Raw genomic sequence first — 23,932 nt, 5'->3', positions numbered from 1 at the left:
TAAGCATGTGTATGTTTTGAGATTGAGAGAAAACAGCAGCATGGCTATTTCACACAACGTTAACTACCTGAAGTACATTACCAGTAGGTTTGAGAAACACAGCAGTTTGCATAGACATGTGTCTGTTTTTACCTATCCAACTGATGGAAAAAAAAAAAAAAAAAGTTAATTTTTGTTTTGCATTTATAAGGACACCGTAAATATGTTATTAACCAAACTAGCCGGTGTCTTTTGGCTGCTGTATACATGTGAAGAAAACTAAAGCAGTCTACTAGTCTAAACTGACTGCTCAAGAAGACAGACCTGCTACACAAGGTCACAATCTGTAGCTCCAAGATCACTGATTGAGTAGACAGGTACAGGTATGTTGCACACAACTGTAAAATGAGACTTGATGGGCGTGCTGGCCAATGCAGCCACTGTGCTCAGAGAGAAATCCCTTGGGAAGTTCCCATGATTCTTGCTAAATAGCTGTATTCAACTCTCACTCAGCTTATATAAGACAGTGTATCTGCGGCAGGGTGAAAGCCCTTAATGTAAACAGCGTGTGTGTGGGATTATAAGGTTGGCAAGGATGGGGTTAAATCTGTCCCCGTCAGCAATCACAGATGTGGCCATTCCCCAATTAGGTAACTGAGTGCTAACTGGGGGGTGGCCACATCTATATAAGGAAGGAGAAATCCTTTGTCTGGGAGAGGGAGTAGGTGGGGTTAAGGTGAGTGTGTTTACTGTGTTTTTGGAGAACTTGGTCAGTGAAGGCGAATTCCCAGCCTGACAGCAGAACTGTTTAGTTTAACCTTTTGTTTTGGCCCTTGTGCCTGTTAATTTGTCCGTGTGTTTTGTTACTTGTGTATTAAAGGGTGCAGACATGTTTGAACTGCAGCTTTCCCTAACATTTATTTCTGACACTATCCTGTTACAGTACCCAAATCTTCTCCTGCACGATACTGGAATGGCAACGTTTGTAGAAAGCCATCACCAGAAAGCACAATTCAAGTGATATTTGCATACTATATGATTTTGCTCATATAGGTCTCTTCTGGCGTGCTGTGGTTTACCTTGTCAGAGGTCCCCTCAATAAAGGCAGACACCTCCTCCATTGAGAGTACTGGGGTCTCGCTGCGAGGGACGATGAAGGAGATCTTCCTCAGCAGGTTGGCCAGGTCTGCAGACACCGTGCTTGCCTTGTAACTGTCGAACTCGGGCAGAGTCTTGGGCTTGACATATTCGAACAGGAACAAGGCTTCACTCCACATCAGGTCCACCTGCACACAGCGAGAAGGAAGGAAGAATCTCAGACACTGTGCTAGCAGCAAAAAGATCAAATTAAAAAAAGAGGCAAAAACGGTCTGTTATGTGGTTGGTGATTCATGTCTATGTGTTATAAAAATTAATATTTATAAATGATCATTTAAACAATTAAAAAATAAATCAGAATAGCATCAGAACTGTAGTACAACCCAAGGTTAAAATAGATTCGCATTTTAATAAAGTGTGGAGCTAGTTTGGCATAATTCAAATCCCCTCATACACAGCGCCTTACAAATGAATGTGGGTCAGTGCTTAATACTACAAACAGGAAGAATCCCAGTTTGCTTACGAACCACTCCAGACCGCCAGTGCTAACACACTGTCCCTTTAAACCTTGCATCAAAAAACAGAAAATGCAAAGGTTAGGATATTAGCCCACAGCCATAAATAGGATTTCAAACTGCAATAGAAGCTGGGTGAATAAAACTGTAAAAACACCAGATTCCAAGCTGTCTGACTCATACACAAGCCAAACAAACATGAGTTTTATTATTTTATTTAGGGCGCCTGCATGAGGTCTGAATTGGCTGTGTTTCAGGGGGGAGCTGGGAAAGAATCTCCTCATTGCTCATTGAAAACATGTGCAAGCACCACATATTCAATACATGGCGTGCTCGTTTCCCCTGTGCATAGTGCCATAGAGAAGTGAGGACTGTGTAAATATGTGCATAATTATTCTTTTAAAACGCACTCAGAAGCTGTCTCAATGCCAGTGTGGGGTTGCTATAGAAACTTTTTATGTGGGTTCAGATCGGCGGTCAACCTTAACCTTTTTGATCTTTAGAGACTTTGTATGAGTAAATATATTTTAAGGGGTTTAAATTTGGAATACTTCAAGTGTTTGCGTGCATGTGTCTTTATTCGTTACTAATGACGGAGTAAACCGCCCCCCGACCCCCAAAATCTGCTTTGTGAAACACCAGACATGCTGACCCCGATGACCTGGAATAACGTCTCTTAAAAGCTGCTTATTCTGACCCCATTTCAGGACAGGGCCTCTTTCAAAATGAGCACACATGCTTGACAGACTGCATGCTTTAATTATCTTCCAACTGATAAAGACAAAAGTAGACCAAAACAAAACCCACTGTGAAGCTAAACTTTCCAGTATGACAAGCCCCCTGGTGGTCTGCTATGGTATTACTTCTCGATCTTGCTTTGTATATGAAAAGGGTTTGATCAGGCGGATTGTTAATATGTAATACGCAATCCCCCCTTTAAAGTCTAACTTTTATAAAACATCATATTAATAAAATATATTGATGGTTTGTATATCAGGCTAAGCAATATGTAAACACGCTGACTGCATCTGTCAAGACTGCCTGCTGTTGAGTGTATCACTCCTAATGCTCAGAACCTGGAGTGCAGCTGAAGCACTGCTCACCAACAATGATTACACTATGTAACACAACTTTTGTTCCTGGGTAGAAAGTGTTATTTCCTAATTGTTTATGCCTCAAAAGTATAGAAAATGGCTATTATTCCACACAAACTTTGCTTTTGTGACCAAGACAGTGATATTTCAAAATATCACTATTTCCAATGGGAAAATGGGCAAATGTGTGTCTTTTCGTTCACATCAAGTCAGAAAAAAACAACATATGAATCCAAATTAACAGGTATTTATACTAAAGTAATACAAAGATGACTACAAAAGATTTAGAAGTGAGTAGTTTTTCGAGATTTACAATTATACTGTATTTACAAAAAGACACACATTTTCCCATTGGAAATAGTGATATTTTGAAATATCACTATCCTGGTCACAAAAGCAAAGTTTGTAGGGAATAATAGCCATGTTCTATACTTTTGAGGCATAAGCAATTAGGAAATAACACTTACTACCCAGGAACAAAAAAAACATTTTTTTTTTGTTACAGTGTTATTAATGCACTAGGCTCTCCTTCACGTTCTGGGTACTGTTCTTCATACAGGCAGCAGAGGCACTTCTCGCAATGGGAATGCACGGCTCATTAGGGTTAGAACAATCATCCATGAGCAGAACATCATTATTTACTGCACTACAAAATAAGCATGTTTCTGGAGCGTCAATTAAAGCTAAAAACACCACTGCTACCAAGATATTTTGTTCCTCTTCCTCCCTGTAGACAGCTGCTTTGTCAGTGTAATTAAACTCGGTTGGGTAATGCTTTCATTTTGTTCCTGTAGGACTGTGACAGAGCAGCGAGCGAGGCTCATGAGGGGTCCCTGCTGACCTGCTGTACAGAGTGCTCCTCGAGGTAGCGCGCCTTGTTCTTCTTGCTGGGGTAGGAGTACAGGCAGTAGAAGCACTGCTCCAGGGCAGTCTCCAGCTCCTCTTTGTAGGGGTGAGCATCCTCCGAGGTGGAGGCAGCCAGCTCCTTCTGCAACACACGCACCTGACAGACACAGAGGGGCACGCTTTCAATGAAACACCAAACCAGGCCCACTCCACGTTACGTGTGTTACAGTTTGGAGCACACCCTCACACATTGTAATGGAGACTGAACACCGGGTGTAACACACATTTTTAAAGTGATATAGCTAAAAGATTCCTAAAGGAAATTACATTTTTTTTTTTTTTTTTTCAACTCATGAGGAGTTATTTCCAGAGTGCTTAATGTTGCTGTAACACATGTCAAAAAAAGAGTGAGGTACCTTGAGTCCCTACAGCTTAAACAGTCAGCATGATCTGCTTTGATAAAGCAGTGTACAAAATGGTAAATTAACTCTTATAGCGTCAAGTACATTTAGCTATATTTTATACACATATTCAACTGATCCTATTAAAAGGCACTACTAAAACAAAACTACCACTAGAACAAAAGGAACAGAAAAACTGCCCAAGGGTAACTACTTAAATAAATAGTTTCACCATTTATACTGTTTAAAAAAAAAAAAAAAAATACACATATACACTATATATATATATATATATATATATATATATATATATATACACACACACACACACACACACACACACACACATATATACAAACATACATATTATCAATAAGAAAGCTTTAAAGACTATAAAAATAAATAAATAAAAACCAGCTAAAAACACAAATAGTTAGACAGCTAACAGACTCCACTGAACGATACAGTAGTATTAACATGACTGTGGACTGTGGGACAATGTATGTGGTGTGCAATACAGCAAGACTTACATAAAACTTTAGGAGAGCCCCGTCCGAGCTGCAGCACCAAGCCCTCCTGCCCAGGTACTCGTGAGCTGTGTTCAGCAGCATCAGGGAGGAGGGCAGCATTGGGGCATCAGCATCATCTGGGGAATACATTCAAACAAATCACTAGGACGGTACAATACTACCGTCAGAAAAGATTCAAGAACACTGTTCGTTTAAAACAAAACTGACTCATTATATAGTTACGCATTTCCTGATCTAGGGTTGCTAACAAGGTTTACTTTAATGATCTAAACAGACGAAGATCTGAACACAGAGCTTTACCTCCCCATGGACGACAGATAGACCCATCATCCATAACTATCCAACACTCAAATTCTGCCGAATTCAGAAATACTACAAGAAACGCAAATTCAATGACTGAGTTTTGAATAGAAGGCAAAGGCAAGAACGCACTTTCTGAGACTATTAAAACCATTTTTATAAAATTTATCAAACTGGAAATGTTTTGTTGCAGGAAAGAGCAGTTGGATTCTTGTTCTGACTTATGTCTTGTTAGTTTTAAACCATTCAATATTCCAGAGTGGTTGAGGAGTGTCAGGATCTCCTATTGCCACTGTCTGGGGGGTACCTCCTCTGACCTGTGGATACACACGTTAGTTTCTACAGAAGACCCCCACCCTCTTCGTGGCTCTTCCCCTGCCGGTGCTGCTTGCGCAGGGTGTGGAAGGTCTCCTCCTCCTGCTTGATGACGTGGTACAGCAAGATCCAGGGCAGCACGGACGACACGTACGGCTCCTTGGGGTCCTCCGGGATCGCCATGCTGCAGTCGATGAGCTGCAATGCACAGACAGAGCGAGAGACAGCGAGAGCGACAGAGACACAGTTCATCGGAATGTGGATCCATATACAAGTGCATATACAGCTATGGCTAAAAGTTGTGCACCATCTACAATTTTAGGATTGAAACAATTTAAATGAAAAAACAAAACAAAAAAAATGACTAACATAATTTCGATCTTTTATTTAACATCATAGAAACTACAAAAATGATATTGCAAGTGTCTGCTGGAAGCCATAACAGTAGTACACTATTCCATGTTAGATTTCAAAATGCCAAATTTTTCAGGTTTGTCAGTTTTTCGTTATGTATATGGGAAAACTGCAAAGCGGTATGTAATTCACTATGCAAGCGTAACACTATTCAGCAGGTTTCATCAGACTATGAAGCAAAACTAGTTAATTCTACAGGGTGATGCAAATGAGAATAAGTTGAATGACCACTGTTATTTCCTTCAGCAACCAGTTTAACAGTCATGCCGGCAGTTCTGGCTTGGGATGTATGAATATGTAGAAGATGCAAAAGGTAATACAGGCACATGTTTTACTGGCCACTAAGAAATGCAAATGATTTAGAAATACTAATTGAACAGATTCAAACAGAGTGGCAGGGTGGCACCTGTATGAGGTTGCTGGTGAAGCACACCAGGCTGGCGGTCCGGAGGCAGCTCTTCAAGATGCTGGGGTCCTCAGAGAGGCAGAGGTCGATGCCAGCCAGCAGCTGTGTCACCGTGGCGACCCACTCCTCTTTAGCGGAGGACACGCTCACGCTGTTCATCTGCTGGATAGCTTCGTTCAGAGACACCTCAGAGCACTCCAGACACTGTCGGAAATCCTTCAGCTTCAGCAGCGAGTTCTGGAACAGGGCAGACAGAGAGAACACACTTACATCTGCACACACTCAAATCTAAATTGGATGGTATGATTCATAAGAAACTAAGGGGTCAGTTTTATCAACCAGTAATCCGCCAGGGTAAGCCTCTGTGAATTGCATTATCCAAGGTAGTTGCTGATGCAATCCAGCTGGATTCCCTGGTAGTGTAAAAATACAAAAAACTGTGGTTTATCCCAGTGGGGTATAGTTTGATTAACTCAACCCTTAAGTCAAGTATGTTTTGGCTATTTTTTGTGTTCCTTTCTTAAAAATATTGCCTTAGAATTCCTAAGACTTTTTTTTTTTTGTGTGTTAGATTAAATCACCAACACCCAAACAAGCCTTTCCAAACATCTTGTACACATCATTAGTCTAGTAGCAGATATGACTGATAACGAGTGCGTTTGTACATCACACACAGTGCATCGTGTTCTGTGAAGGGGTCCTGACCTGGAGCAGCAGCAGCTGAGCAGGTCTCTCTGGGATGGAGGTGCTGAACTCGAGCTGCCTGGCCCGGCCCGATCCCTCTGTGCTCAGAGTGGGGCGGAGGAGCTGCACCACCGCCTGGTAATCCCCCGACTCGAAGAGACACTGCAGCTCTTCCAAGGACTGGCAGCGCTCCAGGGACTTCAGCTTCTTGTCAACCTGCGAGGGGGGCCAGAGCAGAACATCTGAATTGGCACATTTGCATAAGGAAATAATCCAGATTCAAAATGTAATTCTGACATGCAGCATCCAGTGACACTACAGGCTATGTAAATAAAGCACTCAATTTGGGCTCTTTCAGTCCGGTTCACGCCAATTCAAGGAAGCATCATCTAGAATTTTAGGATTGAGATAGGATTTTGCCTAAAAAGAATTGTCAGTTTTTTGTTAAGTATATGGAAAACTACAAAGCGTTATGTAATTCAATACGTTAATGTGACATTATTCAGCAGGTTTCATTCAAAATAAGTAATTCTATAAAGTGATGAAAACATTTGGCCATAACTGTAGATCAATGTTCTGGACTGCTCAACCCAATAAGTAAGGACATGGTCAGAACAAAGCCTCCAGTAGGTGAAATTCACAAGCCAGGAACCAAACAGATTACTCTCCGATCCGATGTCGAGGTGTCTGTGGGCCGGCGGTCTCACCTCTTCCACGGAGATGACCGAGTCCACGCACAGGTTGGGCAGGCGGATGGTGAACTTCTCCCCGCTTTCACCTCCAGATTGTACCGCAGTAGGGCCCTGGAGTATCCGTGTGCAGATATCATAGCTCTCCAGAGCCTGCTCCATGTCACCCTGGAGCAAGCAGCAACAGCAGTGGCAGGGTTTCTTTGTGAAGTGCCCATTTTAAAGATAAAAGCCCCCATTACAACAGGGTTGCTAACACACAAGCCCATTATAAAAAAAAAAGGGGGGGGGGGGGGGGGGGGGGGGGGGGGGGGGGGGGCACTGTATGATGATTGCAGCCTTTTTTGATATAGCAGGCCTTTTGTGATCAAATATTTTTTTGGTCCGTCTGAACTTTTAATTATGCGATCACGCTCAAAGTAAAACATTGTTTTAAAATGGGAGACAAATTGCAGAAAGAAAGTAAAAAGAAAAAAGGAGATATTTGCTGCATATTTCTTATATCCTATTCCCACTACCTAAATACTGTACACATTGAAGGGTATATGTTTTTAGTTTTTTCTTTTTTTTTTTTTTTTTTTTTAAATGAGTAACCTAGATAACAAAACATGTTAACTACAAATCAAGAAAATGATCTTTCACTGGGGGAAGATAACGATGTGGACTCTTTGTCCCGTGCCAGTACCTGCAGTGCTAGGAAGCGAGCTTTGAGCCAGTAGACCCGGACCACATAGGACAGCCAGCTGTCCTCAAACAGGTCCCTCTGCGAGGAGGCAAAGGCCAGCTGCACCAGGTCACCCTGGAAATGCTGGCCGGGCAAATCTGAGCCGAACTGATCCGAGACTGGACCCGACTGGCACTTCCGTGGAGAGACTGACAACACAGACAAGAGACAACGAGACTGATGTTTGTCACCATTTACCATTTACAAATCTGACTTCACTTTAATATCCCTTAAAAGGTTTACCACTATACATTTGCACTCCATTTTCACCACGGTTATATCATGCTTGCATTACGCTTTACCATACTTCTCTGGGCACTACAATGCTTACCTACGCTTTATTGCACTTCATTATGGTAAACAAGGGGTGCACCGAAAGGGCAAAAGAACCACAATAAGAACAGAGCAAGAAGACCAATATACCAGATCAGTTCTGTAATAGATGTATGTGTTTAGTTATTTTCTATTTCAAAACTACAGTAATTAAAAGACATGTAGCTCTTACTTATGCTGTTTTTGCCCTTTGTCAGTAACCACTGTTCAAGCTGGAGCTCCATGCACGACAGGCTCATCACCATCATATCCTACAAAGGGGAAAAATAAATCACATACATTTTTACAAACCTATGCAACAGAAGGAGCCTAGTTATGAAACCAATAAAACTGTCCAGCAGTGGGAACAAAGCATTTGACTCTAACTAACATTGCAAGGGCAATGTTTCCTAAACTCCGACTTCAGTTCATGAGTTGTCCAGGTTGTGATTTTCATGGAGAAACCGAACAATCCTAAGAACCTTTCCAGCAACCTGCATTGTCACAAGGATTTTTCAAGGAACATGAACGTTACAATTAACTAGGGAAATCCATTTGGATCATAGCTTTACAGTTTATATCCTATTAACTTGTACTACCTCACCAGCACAGGTCAACATGATCAGAAAACACAAATTAGTAATAGCCTCGCAAAGCAGTCACGATTGCGCACTGCCTCTCTTGCTATTCCCTGTCCTCAGTCTGTCCTGTACCTTGATGTGCTGGTTGCTGCAGTCCCGGAGAAGGGGGATTGGCAGGCTGCTGCTGTGTTTCCTCCAGCTGGTGTAGATCTCCAAGACCACTGCTGCCAGGCCTGCAGGCCACTCCGCCAGGAACTGCTGACATATCACCTTCAGGTAACGCATCATCAGCTCCAGGATCCCACCGTTAGTCATGTTATTCAGCAGGAAGGTGTGGACACCTAGCCTTTCTATATAAAAAAAATATATAAAACTCACACATTACAGGTTCCTGCATTCACAGCATGAACACAGTGGTTCCAAAGATATAGCTTTTAACAGCTCCAGGTGTCCGTTCTTTGCAAAACGGTTACTGTGTACTGCGGTGAAAGTTTTATCAGACTTGGGCAAGTGGTTCTGAAGAGTCATTTCACCAGAGCTCATGCTAAATTAATTCTCTACTATCTGGATTTACATTACTTTACACCTATTGGCTTAGAAATTAAGTGACTCTTACCAGTCCAAGCTGAAAGACTAGCAATATGTCATCCCTTTGATGCTACGATATCCAAGTTCTAGAGTTAGCATTTATAGAAACTGATAAAGAAAATCAACACCAGAACAAGATGCAGTAAACAAACAAACCTGCCATTATGTTCTCTGTCAAACATGATCATTCCAGATGCAACAGTTTTTTTTGTAATGTGGATTACGACTACAGTCTGCTCTTTTACTACATTATCATATAGATATTGATTAAGTGAATGAAAGCTTACCAGATTCCATGAAGGGCGTGGAGTCGAAAGACATGCAATGTGAGCCGACAAGCTGTGCGCTGTCTTGCTTCACCTCAGAGAGGATCTCATAACTGTTTAAGCTTTCATCCTCATCCTCCGGGTCCAGTTTCTTCAGCCTACGAGGGAGACATTCAACATCTTGCATTTGCTATGTTTGTATACTACCTTTATAAATTAAATATGAATACTCTATGGTCACAATTCGATCAAACTGTTAATTTGTTTATTTTTACTCTTCATCGTTCTTCATAGTAAAAAGTGGGTTAGTTTGATCACCCTCCTAATTAATCTGCCCGTTTCATATTTTAGAGCCTTGGCATATCTGGCACACATTCTTTGAATATACAAAAAAATCAACCAAACCAAAAAGAGTGCAGTACATTGCCTGTCATTTTGTAATCGCATCAAAAGGTGAACACAAAACCACTTCACTTCTGTATGTTAACCATTTGCTTTCAGCAAGTAAAAATAATAATAATAAGTTTCTTGAAAGCTGCTAAAAAAAAAAAAAAAAAATTAGAAAGGGCTTTCCAGTATTGTTGAGTATTCACTGCACCTGGAGGGCAGGAACTTGACCAGCAGCTCATGGAAGTCAATCTTCTCCTCCTTCTTGCACTTGGTGTTTCGGACCCTGGCTGAGCGTCGCTTGGCCGTCTCTCCGCTCTCCTCAGCAGCACGCTTCCGCTTGGGGGGCTTCTTCGCCTTGTCAGCGAGGGATGCGTCAGCTGCAACAACACAGAGAGAGCAGCCTGTCAGTACTGACTAACAGCACAGCTGACAGCAGCTGATGTGGAGTTCTACTGCTGATAGGCATGTCTGTCACAAAATACTCTTCCCCTTACAAAACTAGACTAAGTCCTAACCCAGCCTGCAGCTCTGCAGTGCCTAGAGTACTGTAGTTTTGTCAGCCATTTTATCGTCTTGTCTTGTTCTTTTTAAATTTTGCTGTTGACTGGTGCTAGATTGGCAGCAATGGAAACAGAAATTATGAATTTATTACAAAGCTGGCAGGAGCAACCCCACACAACGTGCCTCGACTGCCCTACCCAAGGTCACATAAACTCAACTGAGAAATCACTTCACATAGGAGTCATGCCACGTTAGCCGCTATACACATCTCACCACACACCTATGGTCGTGGTCACTTCCACAACGTTCTGGCTCTGTGCTAGCTGGAGCACGGTGGTCTGGGCTGGGGGCTGGCTGGCTGGGATCAGCTCTGTAGCAGGCAGTGATGTGCTGTTGTTGCTGGAGGTGATTTGGATCACACTGACTGGAGTGAAGGACTGGGGGGAGGTGTGGAGCCGGTCGGGGTCCTGGTATTCAGACAGGTCGATCCTCTTGCCCAGGCTTGGCCGAGGTGGCTCACAGGTGGTCTGGTGCCTGTACATGGCCAGCAGGCTCTCTCCCAGGCATTTCCATCTGGGGGCACAGCAAGCAGCATCATCAGACAACAGAAGTTACTTTAACACTTCATTGACCTAAAACAATATTTGCCAGGTTTTTTCATACACCTTGGCTTCTAATCTTGTCTCAGGATAGGACGGATCGGTACTTAGATGGATGAACTTCACGGGGTGCCCTGGCAGAATCCCAACACAGACCAAAATGACGTTCTCATTTTACAGATGTAGTTCTGTATTTTGCAGCTTCAGTAAAACCAGAGAGAAGCTGTACAATGAATAAACAGCGTACGTGTAGCAAGCGATGGGCTGGATGAGCTTGAGGTCGGGCTGTGGCTCTCGGGTGTCCAGGGCCTGTCTCCTCCTGCGTAGCTCCAGAGCTTCTTGGAGCACGGCCGCCGCCTCCCCTTCATCCACCTCCACCGCGTGGACAGACATGTCACTGCCCAGGAACACACAGCACAGGGAATAAGACCACTGCTCTAACACACAGTGAGGAACTGTCACTCTGTAGTCATAAGGTTTTCATGTCATTTGCACATACAGATCAATGTCAGCGCCACACATAAGAATCTCTCAACAGAAGAATCTCTTAAACCAGACCCTGACAATGAGCAACTGACACCTAGTGGCCAGAAAAAGGATATCACAGGTTATATCCCATTACTTTGTGTTTTAGTTTAAACAGTATTCAGGATAACTAGCTTATTCCCTAGATCAGATAATATGCTTATATAGGCTTTTTAATACTTTTTTTACATGCTGCAGACAAGCTGGTATATTTGAAAAGACTAACAAACTATTTTCTACATCTGAGGACTCTGAATAATATATCGAACACTTCAAGCTTCAGTTTTACATTAAGCAGTTTGATGGCAGTACAGAAAGCCAAGAATAAAGATGCTGCTGAACTGTTAATCTGCCCCACTCACCATGTCATGAACATGCGGAAGGAATCCTTTCTGAGGCAGGGCTGCTCTTCGAATATCCGCTCTTTCAAAACCAGACCTTTGGTGTAGCAGCGGTCCTTCTCCAGGGCTTTACAGATAAAATACAGGCAGCCTGGACACAACAAAACAGAGCAACAGCTCATTTAAAACCAGTCTTTAATGAATATGGTCTTTTACACTGTGCACAAACAACCCTACTGGGTTAATCCACTTCATGAAAATGGTAAATCTGGTACTTTAATCAATCCAGATTAATGGCAATCCCACAACGATAGAGGGTTTATGTTGTTGCCATATACAGGACTTTGAATTAAATGGACCAGATTTATTTCTAATTAGAACAAGCGATTTAGTGTTTATGGAAAGATGCACCACCTTATTTTCATTTTAATACTTTCTTCAATAAATGTTTTGGTCTGGTATACTGGATAAAAAAGAAACAATCTGAATAGAAGCAAACGTTAAATTTCATTGCCAAAACAAAGATTTTACATCCATTTGTGTATAAAACAAAAAGCATAACATATAAGACATTCTGACAATCATGCGAACCGAGATACAAAAAAAAATCCTACTATTCATTCATTAGCAGAACATTCCCTTTTTACAGCTCAAAAAACGTGCTGTCAGGAAGAAGTGCAAGTTTCAGAAACGACAAATTTAAAAACAAAGAGACACAGCTATTTAATTATTTTTATTCATCTATCTATATCTATATCTATATCTATATCTATATCTATATCTATATCTATATCTATATATATACATACACACACATAATCATCAATATAGTCCTTATCTTACCCGGCTAAGCCTCCGATAGCGTCCTGTTACTCATCATTCAGTCTCTTTCAATAAGCTGTTTGATTTGCATCACTGTGTACCGTGGACTGTTAACAGCCTGGCACCACAACAAAGGGTGTCTTACCACCATGTCTCGCTCAGGATAAATTTAATTCCACAACGTTGCAGAGAACAGAAATTGGATTGGATTTTATTGCATCGTTCCCGGGATTGGCGCATTATTTCCTGCCACTCAATCCTGTATTTCGCAGTTGCAGTTACACATCTATAGGTGATAAAAGCTGTTCCCTGCAGGTGCTCTGATGTATAATAGATCAGAGCCCTTGGTGACAGCTACTGCCTCCTGAATTCCCAGTGAGGTGGAAAGAACCAGGGAGAGCAGACTTGAACAATGAAATGCAAAGTTTTACACTGCACAGAACACCACCACCACGTGTTCTCACCTACCACACTGCTCAACTCTCAATTTTGTTTTAATAAGATATAAAGCTGTTGAATGTATTGCAGCATGGCGCATTCTAATTACCACTGGCGCCTCTGCCAACAGATTAATACAGGGCTCATTTAGAATGGTTGGTAAATATTTCTTAGTGCAGGTAGAATGGTGACAGCTTCAATTGTCTTGTCATTTACAGCAGTTGAAACTAATTTCAGGCAAGACCAGCTAAAATATAATACAACCCATCCTTTTGCTGAGCATGTCAAACATAGCTACAGCAGGGCTCGAAATTAATAGTAGCCATGTGGCAATGCCCGTGGATGCCCTTTTCAACTGCTGCAATGCCCATCTAAATGTATGTCTGTGACGGCAATTGTGGCCACAGTGCCCTTCCCAATACAGCAACTGGAGATGCCTGTACACACACAAATTAGGAAGCGTTTGTGTCCAAATCAGAATGATTTGTGGGAAGAAAAAAAAAAAAAAAAAACAACGAGCACTACCCTTTCAAACACACAAATTTCTACCGTGCGTAACAATGCCTTCTCAGAAAACAGTCCAGAAAAAAAGGAAAAGGCCTTGTACAATATGCACAACATGATCCTTTTTTCAGGTCAGCAGTATAGAAAGGTTTAAGATACTCAGACCTATTGACAAGTGGTTTTCTTTCAGGGTTAAAAAAATATATATTACTGTAACTAACTTGAACATGGTTCCATTGTCATTATCCCCTTATTTTAATGTCCTTATTTTTACCACAACAAAACCTAAGTGCTATGAAATACCTTTCTACACTGTCTGTTATTAATCAATTTTATGATTAAGATAAGTATGTTCAGTTCATCCATAAATGCAACACAGTGCCTCTGCACTTTGTATGTTACATGCGGGAATGATATTTCTGAGTTTAACTTATGTTAAACTGTGTAGAATATATAATTTAAAATTTTACCTTTTTGTAACATTAGTGGTTAAAACAAAATGCTTTTTGTATTACTTATTCTTGCAGTATCTCTATCTTTAAACAAATGTATGTCTAAAGTATCCTTGTGTTTATCAGGACGGGAACAAATACAAAACTCCTGTATCATGCTATGATATCTTGCTCTTTAGCGTGTTACTAGAATTCATTTTACCAGCAGCCACACCAGACAGCCCATAAATCTAAAACTGTACAGAGGCAGCTGTTTGCCAAAACACAACTTTTTCGGACCCTCTGGGCACAAAAAAGTCACCCTCACACCAGCAAGCCAGTAGCCACACAGGACAGTTCATGCATACAATTACAAATGTTTGGATTCTGCCAAAACAAAAACTGAATTTTCTGAACATATAACTTGTTCTTATTAAGTTAAACCATGCTGTTGTGCCAGAAGTCTTCTGGTCTGGTTCTTCACTTGTTTTCTTCTTATGTTAATTCAGCATATGCAAATATTTCAAATACAATCCTATAGATGAACTGCTGCCCTGGGAACCGTTGCTGTGACTCGCATGGTCTGATTTCAGTTTGACCATTAGACTGCGTTTAAACTACAAATGTGATTATGCACTGGCAAAAAACAGCAATTTTTCCACCTATAGAGCTGCAAACTAAAGGATAAAATACAAGCAAAGAATCAAAAAAGAATCCACAGAAGAAAGGGGGACCAGTGAGAATAATTTTGCTTAGCCTCCTTCAAGTGATAAAGTTCATTGAGTTGTTACTCACAGCTGTAGTCGCTGAGTGTGTAGAGCACTGTGATGAGGTTGTCCAGGCACGGCCAGTGGTCAGGGTTGCACCGCAGTCCCTCTTCGAAGGCGTGTCGGGCCAGCGGGATTCGAATCAGACGCAGGGCCACCTGACCAATCTTATACCACATGTTCACGTCTGTAGAGTCCAGCAAGACAGCCTAAACAACAGAAACACGTGCGACTGGTTATAAATATCCATTAATAAGCAAGAAATAGTAAAAGACTTTACAGGACTAAACAAGAATTTCATTTATTTTTATTTTTTATTATATGGTGTACAAAATAAAATATTTTGTTATTTTAATTTACAGAATCTGTAAATACTACATGTGTCCAAAAGTGGCACTACATTTTATAAAAAGAACAAGGTTAAGGGACAAAAGTGTTAAAGTGCAAATGATTACCTCTAGATAGAAGTCCATGGCTGTCTCCAAGTCATCTCGGAGCGCTGCTAGGCTGGCTAGGTTCTTGTACGTGGAGTATTTCAGCATCAGCCCTGGGTGCTTCAGTCCCACCTTCTCGTCCTCAGAAGGAATAGCCTGGGAAACAAAAGCAAAAATAAAATCAATAAAAACATTCAGATACTGTAACCCCCCTTTTATTAGCATGCCCCTAATTTTAGCTATCTTCACAATTTCCAATTAAACACTAAAACAAAAATGACTTGATCAACACAAGTACACAGTCCTAAATGAGAAACTACATTAGGCTACAAAAGGGAAAGGGATCCAAGGCCTGCTGCCATTATTACAGACCTCTTTGAGCAGTGGGGTCTCCAGTAGCATGTGATAAGCCTTCGCAGACTCCTCAAACTGGTCATGCTTCTGCAGGTCCAATGCTTTGTGGTACAAAGAAAACACTTCAGCTTCCTAAGAAGAAGATTTGTATCATGAAATTAAACTCACAGTAGTCCAGTAGATCACTGCAAGAACATGTCACCTATTATATACATATGAGTTCAGAGTGCTAATCTGGTAGGTTGAATACCGCTGATATCTACTAACCTGGGCCTCCTTGGTCTGAGACTTGTGGCTCTTTAGGGAATCCTCATGCTCATCGCTTGTTGCTGAAGCAGCATTAAGGGCTGCGATTCGTATCTGAAAAACAGGAGAATCTCGTTATTGTTTTTTTAACATTAAGTTATAATGCATTATATTTTCCAGCCAATCCTGCCATTTCCCCAAGCAGAGATTCTATGTTAGCAAAGGGTGTCTATTACTGTCTACCAAAAGGTCAGTAATTTCTAATTTAATTAGAAAATAAATAAGTACCATTTTTCCTTCAAGGTCAATTTCCCATAAAGGTCTTGTGCAAGTGCATCCCAGCAGGTATGATCTGAAAGAATAAACATTTCTGTAAACAGCACAATAATTAAAATTAACAACCAATAAAGAGGGTACAATAATTACATATGCTGCATACCTTAACCATAACAAAATTGACTGCAGCTCAAGTGGGCCAATGGGTTGTGCACATTGTTTTTGATGAAAATCAATTGAAACACACTTTAAAAAGATGCTAACTTTACTTAATCACTCACGCAGAGAAAAATGAGGTCATCAAAATCAGCAGCTCTTTTGCATGCACATGACGTCTGCCATGGAACCCTTTTCTCCATCACCACTGTCAAGAGTCCATTAACCACAACACAGCATTCGAGCCACTTGAGCTGGAGTGACCCCATAACATTACATAAATACAAACTGCTGGTACCCCAAGTGGAACAAAAACCCACACATATATTTACATTCAGAAACGTTTTAATTAACATACACTACAGTCTATTTCTGCTACTGGCAGTGGGGTGTTTTAATAGAATCATCGTGTGTAGGAGGCTATGGTTAATGCGTAGGTTTGGATTAGGGTACGACTGTATTTTACTGACGGAAAAATAACAAAAAAGCCTGAATGTACTGTAACAGAACAGCAGCTGTGGGGTCCACGCTAGTCTATTTAACTATACTAGCCCCGAGTACCGGTCAGCCAAGCCACAACACGAGTCTAACATAGTTAAAATAGAAATATAGACGCAAAACAGATGATCACTAATCATATTATTATTAATAATAATAATAATAATAATACAAACATAGCTGTATTCCTTTGCAGTGCTTTGAATGTATGGCACTTGTGCAGGTACTGTACTGACTGCAGCAATATTAATTAATCCAAAATAAATCGCCTGCATGATCCATGCACCATCTATCGTACAACTAGATCGACGTGTCCAGTTTACTAACTACAAGTCTTTTATACATTTAAAAACCCAATACAGTAACTTATTCACCAGTCATAATACATCATCACGGTGGACGTGCGACAAAGAATGCACAATATTGCATGTATCAGCATCCATTGTAATCGTGTGTATTACATGAGAACCGCTGCATGCCACTCCAAAACATATTTATTTGTCACCTGCTGTACTAATTCGCTGTTTCTCCACTTTGTCCGTCTGTTGCGAGTCTGGTTTTTCCAACAACGCAAGACCTTAATGGATACAGCGCCGGTAGTAAACAGCCAATCACACACTCGCATACTCAAAGGCTATAGAAAATAAGGCGAAGGATATTGTCCAATCAGCGCCCAGGATAATTTGCGCTTTTTACAATGGCATTGCTCCACCAACCCTTCGAGCTGGCTCGTTTTAACAGGAGCTCGTTTTCATAACCATGTGCTGCAGGTATAATAGAAATGATGTAGCAAGAAGCAGATTTCAGTGTAGGGGTGTGAATAATTCTTCAACCTGAACCCTTTCCAAGGTCAATAATCAGTTATTTAGTTACACAAGAGCTTTGTACCCAGTAGAAAGACTCTTAACAAACTGCAGATAATACAACTGGTTTAAGTACACATGGCGGTAAATTAAGGAGGAAGCTGCAGACATTTAGAGGTATTTTTTAGTATTTTATTGAACATGATTTAATAGAATAAGGACATTGTTGTTATGAGCTTTTGCTTCAACCAGGCCATTGCCTGACAACACTGTAAACCCAACTAACATGCTCAAGGTGTGTCTTTTTATAGAGGTGATGACAGTCTAGATTTCCCTGCAGTCAAATACCTTGAAATGTGAACTTTATGCTCCAACTCTGAAGTATAACATTGGCAATGATTTGTAAGATGCGATTATTTGTTTCTTCAATGTAGTTTTTTTTTTTCTTTTGGTGTTGAAAGCTATAGTTCTGAATATATTTCACATTGCTTGCATGCGTACTGTTGTACCATTCTAGCTGCTATACTTTATAATGATGCCAATTTTGGCATTTTTTGTCCTCTATGGCTACATTCCGGTCCAGTTTTCTAGTTGTCCGTTGCTTGTGATATGTGTTTCCTTCCATTTCATCTGTACAGCACTTCACGTTAAACCAGCGATGAGACTCCTAGAAGATCAAGAAAAAGAGTAAGGGAGTTACCAACATGAACTACATTATTCTTACTTGCATTCACGTCAACGAAGAACAGTGAAATCTTTGATTTGAATATGAACTCTAACCCACACTTTCCTTTGCATTTCAACACAACATGGCCTCAAGGACCTTGCCAGAATCTATAGTTATGTAGCAGCCACTGAAGCTTCAAAAGCGCATTACAGAGGAGGTGATCACTGGCCAGGGATATAAACAGCACATTATGTATGTCAGTACCATTTCATAACAATGACTAGATACAAGCTATTTTGCTTGTTTTCTACAAGGGTTCCCAATTGACACCATCAGATAATCAATCACTTAAAGAAAAGCCTTCTTTAGTACAGCACGTACAAGCCTTTTGGGACTGCTTGAATCCTACTGATCTGTTTTACACTTGAAAGCTGGCTATGTTTCATCAAAGCTCCATTCAGCAGCAGAACAGAGGAGACTGATTGCGCCTCATGCTTCCATCCCCATTCAACATCTACTTGAATTGCAGGCACCTCAAGGTAATAATTGTGAACCAAAGCAGAAATAATGTGTTGAGCGTTTATGCGGGGGTCTGGACTCCCAATAGTTTTGTTATACCTAATCTACACTCCAGGCAGTTAACCAAATGCCTACAAGAGCAAACCCACAGTTAAGTAACTGTCAGATGAACAGCAAACTGATGCAGCTTCTAGTGAAAATTTAGCAATCCTCCAATAGTATGTCCAAACATTTATACAAAGAAACCATCCCGACTGACTGACAGTATCCCTAACGGGCACAAATACTCTTAAAACATTACAACGTGAATGACTGAAAATGCAACTTGACACACAGCGTTTACCATGAGAGAGCTTGCACTGTTTGAGCACCTCGCTGAACCCCTCACACAGGTACAGATCATCCTGGTTGGTGGCGCAGTCTAAGAACTGTTTCACCTCGAAGTGACAGGGGCCCGGCTGCCGGTAGGCAGGCTGTCTCACTGGCTCCTAGGGAGAAAAACACAATGTGAATTATCACTCAGCAGTCTAAAAGCTTGACCTTGTTATTTCCACTGGAACCAAGGACCCATTCTGAAGCCTCACTGCACAATGTGGTATGTCCAATTGGATGAGCGGCTTATCCAATTTAGCCAAATAAATGAAAGAGGACTTGGTAAACTATTTTAGACTTTCCCAGGTTGTTTTGTTGACTTTACTCAGAGATGGTCCTTTACAACTACATCTATGTCCAAATGTTTTACAACACCTAGAATGTTAGGATTGAGACAAAAATTAAAAAAAAATTAAAAACTACATGAACATGACTTTGATATTTTATTTAACATCATGTAATCAAAATGATCACCGGAAGCCATAATAGTAGTACAGTACTGTTAGATTTTGAAATGTCACATTTTACAATTTGTCAGTTTTTCATTAAGTATATTGAAAACTACAAAAAGTGGTATGTAATTCAATATTTTAATGTAACATTATTCAGCTAGTTTCATGTTAATTCTATAGGGTTTTGCAAAACTTTGGCCATAGCTGTAGGTTTTTGTTTCCACTTGTAATTAGTCCAAAGTTTTGATCCAGTCTAAAATCTGTGCTTTTCATTGACTGGCTGCAAAAAAAAAAAAAAAAAAAAAAAAGTCCTGTTTCTGTTATTGGGTGGCCGATGTGCTACATTACCTGGGGCGTGCTGGCTGGCTTTGCAGGCTCGGAGCTGCTGCCTCCGCCGAATGCCCCAGTGAGTGCACTGCCCACGACGTGCCCCACAGCTGACCCCACTGCCACACCCGCCGCTGTCGTGGCCATTTGTGCCATGAGCCCGGGCTGCTGCGGCTGAGCAGGGGCTGGAGCTGCCATCGAGGGGGGAGCATGTGCAGGGGGGCTGAAACAAAGAAGTAAAAGATACTATACATTACAAATCAACAATTTAAACACACGGTACACACATAACCTCAACTGAATTAAACAAGAAATAACTTGATAAAGTATTATGCTATTGTACAATTAGGGTGGCTGAGCACCTAGGTACAAACATAGCCTAAGATACTTTAGAATCCAGCACCCTTCTTTGTTAATCTGAGTCCTGTGGCAAATTGCCCACAGTGGAAAGCGTAAGTCCAGATGTCTTAATACGTGTTCCCTTCAGACACAGATTATGTTAATAAGGTCCACCTAGGTGTGCTTAGTAACTTTATTTATAAATGTTGTGTCAAAGAGGTCTGGTTAAGTAAGCTGCCAGCTGCCAGTACCAGCACAAAAGGGTAAACGTTTTAAAAGGGAGAACAAGTAAAGCTTGTTTTTAAAGAGGAGGCAAGTCACTTCACCTCCTTGTGCTCCGTCTTTCGTGTGTGAGGTTGTTGTAAGTGACTCTGCAGCTGATGCATAGTTCACACACTCTAGTCTTGTGTCTTGTAAAGTGCTTTGTGATGGTGGTCCACTATGAAAGGCGCTATATGTATCAATGCCCATCATTTGACTATACCTATCTCCCCGACTTTTGGGGGTGTTATTCAGTTTGAAAACTATCGCCCCTGTTGCTTTTGAAGTTGTAAAATCTTATACCAAATAAAGTTAATTTTAAATATCTGTTTTTATATATATATATATATATATATATATATATATATATATATATTATATATATATATATATATATATATATATATAGATATTATATCTCTAGATACTGAGAGAGAGGAGACTCTTAATGCTTCTACAATTTACAAACTAGACTGACCTTAATATTTTAGTTGAACGCATTCACATATCATAATGACCTTGTGTCTTACTCGTGTTTTTCATTGTAAAAATAAATAAATAAATAAATGATAAATGATAATAAAATTACTTTCCCAACACCATTTATTCACTTGCGCTATATGCACCTATCTAAAATGTTTCCTTTGCCTAAAGCGGGTACCGGTATTTAAATTAAATGGCTGGTGTCGGTAGAAGTGGCTTTTTGCGTTACAACAGTACCTACCACGAACCGTGAAAACAAAAAACAAATTTAACATTTTACCTTGCAGCAGGAGAAGGTCTACTACGGCTTCTTCTGTGCATCTTGATATTCAGATATCGGAGAGCTTTTTTGTTTTGTTTATAATATTAATAAGTATGAATATTGTACGCTGTCTCTCTGTACATTAAATGGCTTAACCTAAAGTCACACGTGAACGACCTTGTCAACGAACCTTCTTCGCGCAGGCGCGTAAGTCTTTTTGAATGTTACATGAGTAATCTTAGCCGACTTTCCCGATGGTTCTGTTTTATTTAAATATATTTCAGTTTTGTATATCGTCTGACGCAAATGCAATAATACAGACTGGGACTCTGTGGCGACGTTAATATGTAAAATGACTGGATTTCTTCTAATAGCGGTTGAAATAATTTCGAGAAGTTTCCAGATATTCTTGAGGTGGCTTACGTGACAACTGACCGAAAGGCAGGGTGCATAAATATTGAAATCATACGCATGTATTTCCACCAGATGGCGCTTGGAAACCGGTTTACCTGTTTAGTGCATTCACAGCACCTGATCTAATGTAGTTTGGGGGCTCTGTCAAAAAGGTTGACCTGAAAATAGTTAATACATGTGTAATGCTTACCACTACTAATTACAATTCACACTATTATGAATACCTATCGTTTATACAGTAATACTCAATAAAACAATCTTTATAGCACCTTGTGTGTGCAGCAACATTGTAAATACTTCTACTGTCCATTCAGGACTGATAATTGACGGTGGCGACAGTTCATGTCCTCAGCCCAAGCGAGTGTGGTGGTCACGATGGGCACTGTGTCAAAATAACTGCTGTTGTTATTTTATTTATGGGATCGCTCACCATTTCCCAGGAACGTGGGAATATTTATGCATCGGAAATAGTTAGTCCAGTCCATCACTGCTATGATGTGTGATTGCGGTAAAAACAAAACAAAACAAAAAAAAAAATCTTGTGTTTGTAAACAAAATAGTTTTCCGTGCTTATCTGGAGTAAACGAAGACATCAAGAATGCAGTCTCAATGCCCTACTTTAACCCGTGTTTTGTCAAGGACAGATGAGCTGTGTTTACTTTAAAAACTAAATGTGTTGCGTTCCACTGAGGTTTACAAACATTTAGGCTGAGACCGAAGTGGAGCAGGGTTCAGTGTGTCACCGAAATGAACACAAGCGCAAGACGTTTCATTTCAGAAATACCGATCTTTCAGTATTTTACTAATAATGACCTAAGAGAAATAGAGAACGACAGCGACGCAGATATTGAACAGGTAAGAAATGAAATACTCAAAACAAGCAATTAATCAGGAAGATAATACGATGAGCATACAATCTCTCAGATAGTGTATGGCTGTGTCCAGCAGAAGAGGGAGTGCTTGGGGCCCATACCATGGGAGGGAGGACTGTGTGGATCTGTGGGGCTGCCTTCCTGCTTCACACAGTCCCCTTGAATGCAGTCTGTCAATTTAAGGGCTCCTGATCTTTCATCTCTTCCCCTTCTTCCTGTCAGGCCCCCTGGGGCTCTTGTTTAGTCCCAACAGGCAGACTTTACTTTGGGTAACATTCAGGGAATATCTAAAACCAAGACACTAATCCTCCTCTTCCAACCCTGTGTCTCCTGGTTTTCATTTGAACTCAGCGCTCAGTTACTTAACTAGACCCTTAATTGAACAAACTTTTTAAGAACGGGGAATAATTAAAAAGGTCTAATTAAGCAAATTATGAGTTCAATTAAGGGTCTAGTTAAGTAATTGAGAGCTCAGCTGGAATGGAAACCAGAAGACACAGGGGGTCCCCAGGACCAGGGTCGGGAATCACTGCTCTAAAGTATCTCACAGTGATGTTATACCTATCAACACAAAGAGCTATTGGTTGGTATGTAGTAACAATATATTAGATGTTTAAAGAGCGGATAATATAATGTATTCCTCTCATAAATCAAATACCTAATTATCCACTCTAATAAATTGTAATATACGATCTCTAAGTATTGAATCTCCTATATATAACACATAGTAGACCCTGATATTGATGTGATATTGCTAAAATGCCTTATCATTAGCTTGTATCGTACATGACCCTATACAATAACCTGTATATACCTGCATTAATAGTGCTTCAGCTGGTTGTGCTGTTCTGTTCTGTAAGAAGATGAATGTAGAAGTTGTCTTGTATGGAATGTGAAACTAACGTAGAACTACCTAAAGTTTCCTACACTCTCCAAAACCTGCTTCTACTTTCCTCACTGGCACTGATTTGATGCATATATCCGACTGGTATTCCCCGAGGCCTCATCTGCCTTCAGTAGACACATTCTCAGATGCAGACAGCAGTAGTTAGCTATCTTTCGCTCTGCACTGATGTGGGCATGTACTGGACCTCTGGATGACAGATCCAAGTGTCTGTGATGCAGCTGTGCAGTGGG

General features: G+C 40.7%; 2 protein-coding genes across 12 annotated transcripts in view; both read right to left on the bottom strand.

Annotated features, from left to right (window-relative positions):
- LOC121299834 (calcineurin-binding protein cabin-1-like) overlaps nt 1–17,604 on the bottom strand; it is a 69,468-nt gene extending 51,864 nt beyond the window's left edge. For all 11 annotated transcript variants that reach the window (XM_041227957.1, XM_041227958.1, XM_041227960.1 and 8 more), the window contains exons 1-21: nt 17,530–17,604; nt 16,383–16,446; nt 16,116–16,208; nt 15,867–15,980; nt 15,516–15,650; nt 15,089–15,269; nt 12,120–12,249; nt 11,480–11,629; nt 10,914–11,206; nt 10,341–10,509; nt 9,764–9,900; nt 9,021–9,238; nt 8,501–8,579; nt 7,957–8,144; nt 7,290–7,439; nt 6,604–6,798; nt 5,899–6,135; nt 5,120–5,276; nt 4,464–4,579; nt 3,528–3,689; nt 1,059–1,265 (exon numbers count right to left, since the gene is read on the bottom strand). In XM_041227957.1, coding sequence (XP_041083891.1) covers nt 1,059–1,265; nt 3,528–3,689; nt 4,464–4,579; nt 5,120–5,276; nt 5,899–6,135; nt 6,604–6,798; nt 7,290–7,439; nt 7,957–8,144; nt 8,501–8,579; nt 9,021–9,238; nt 9,764–9,900; nt 10,341–10,509; nt 10,914–11,206; nt 11,480–11,629; nt 12,120–12,249; nt 15,089–15,269; nt 15,516–15,650; nt 15,867–15,980; nt 16,116–16,208; nt 16,383–16,385 — 3,114 coding nt within the window. In that variant the 5' untranslated portion in view covers nt 16,386–16,446; nt 17,530–17,604. The remainder of the gene's footprint in view (nt 1–1,058; nt 1,266–3,527; nt 3,690–4,463; nt 4,580–5,119; nt 5,277–5,898; nt 6,136–6,603; nt 6,799–7,289; nt 7,440–7,956; nt 8,145–8,500; nt 8,580–9,020; nt 9,239–9,763; nt 9,901–10,340; nt 10,510–10,913; nt 11,207–11,479; nt 11,630–12,119; nt 12,250–15,088; nt 15,270–15,515; nt 15,651–15,866; nt 15,981–16,115; nt 16,209–16,382; nt 16,447–17,529) is intronic.
- A 401-nt stretch (nt 17,605–18,005) lies between these two features.
- LOC121299540 (coiled-coil-helix-coiled-coil-helix domain-containing protein 10, mitochondrial-like) lies at nt 18,006–21,918 on the bottom strand. Its single transcript, XM_041227322.1, has 4 exons — nt 21,528–21,918; nt 20,186–20,387; nt 19,357–19,501; nt 18,006–18,494 (listed from the first exon to the last, which is right to left on the bottom strand). Exons 1-4 carry the CDS (start codon nt 21,566–21,568, stop codon nt 18,475–18,477), a joined length of 408 nt encoding a protein of 135 aa, XP_041083256.1. The 5' UTR covers nt 21,569–21,918; the 3' UTR covers nt 18,006–18,474.
- Between the last annotated feature and the right edge of the window lie 2,014 nt (nt 21,919–23,932).

This window comes from Polyodon spathula, chromosome 25 (assembly GCF_017654505.1).
Source record: "Polyodon spathula isolate WHYD16114869_AA chromosome 25, ASM1765450v1, whole genome shotgun sequence".
NCBI classification, from domain to species: domain Eukaryota; kingdom Metazoa; phylum Chordata; class Actinopteri; order Acipenseriformes; family Polyodontidae; genus Polyodon; species Polyodon spathula.
This window is presented reverse-complemented; position numbering and strand designations above follow the sequence as displayed.

Coding starts and splice junctions, on each gene's coding strand:
- LOC121299540 (XM_041227322.1), bottom strand. CDS start 21,568: ATGCACAGAAGAAGCCGTAGTAGACCTTCTCCTGCTGCAAG. Junction 20,388..21,527: donor AGACCTTCTCCTGCTGCAAG/GTAAAATGTTAA, acceptor TCTTTGTTTCAG/CCCCCCTGCACATGCTCCCC. Junction 18,495..19,356: donor ACAGTGCAAGCTCTCTCATG/GTAAACGCTGTG, acceptor TTGATCTTCTAG/GAGTCTCATCGCTGGTTTAA.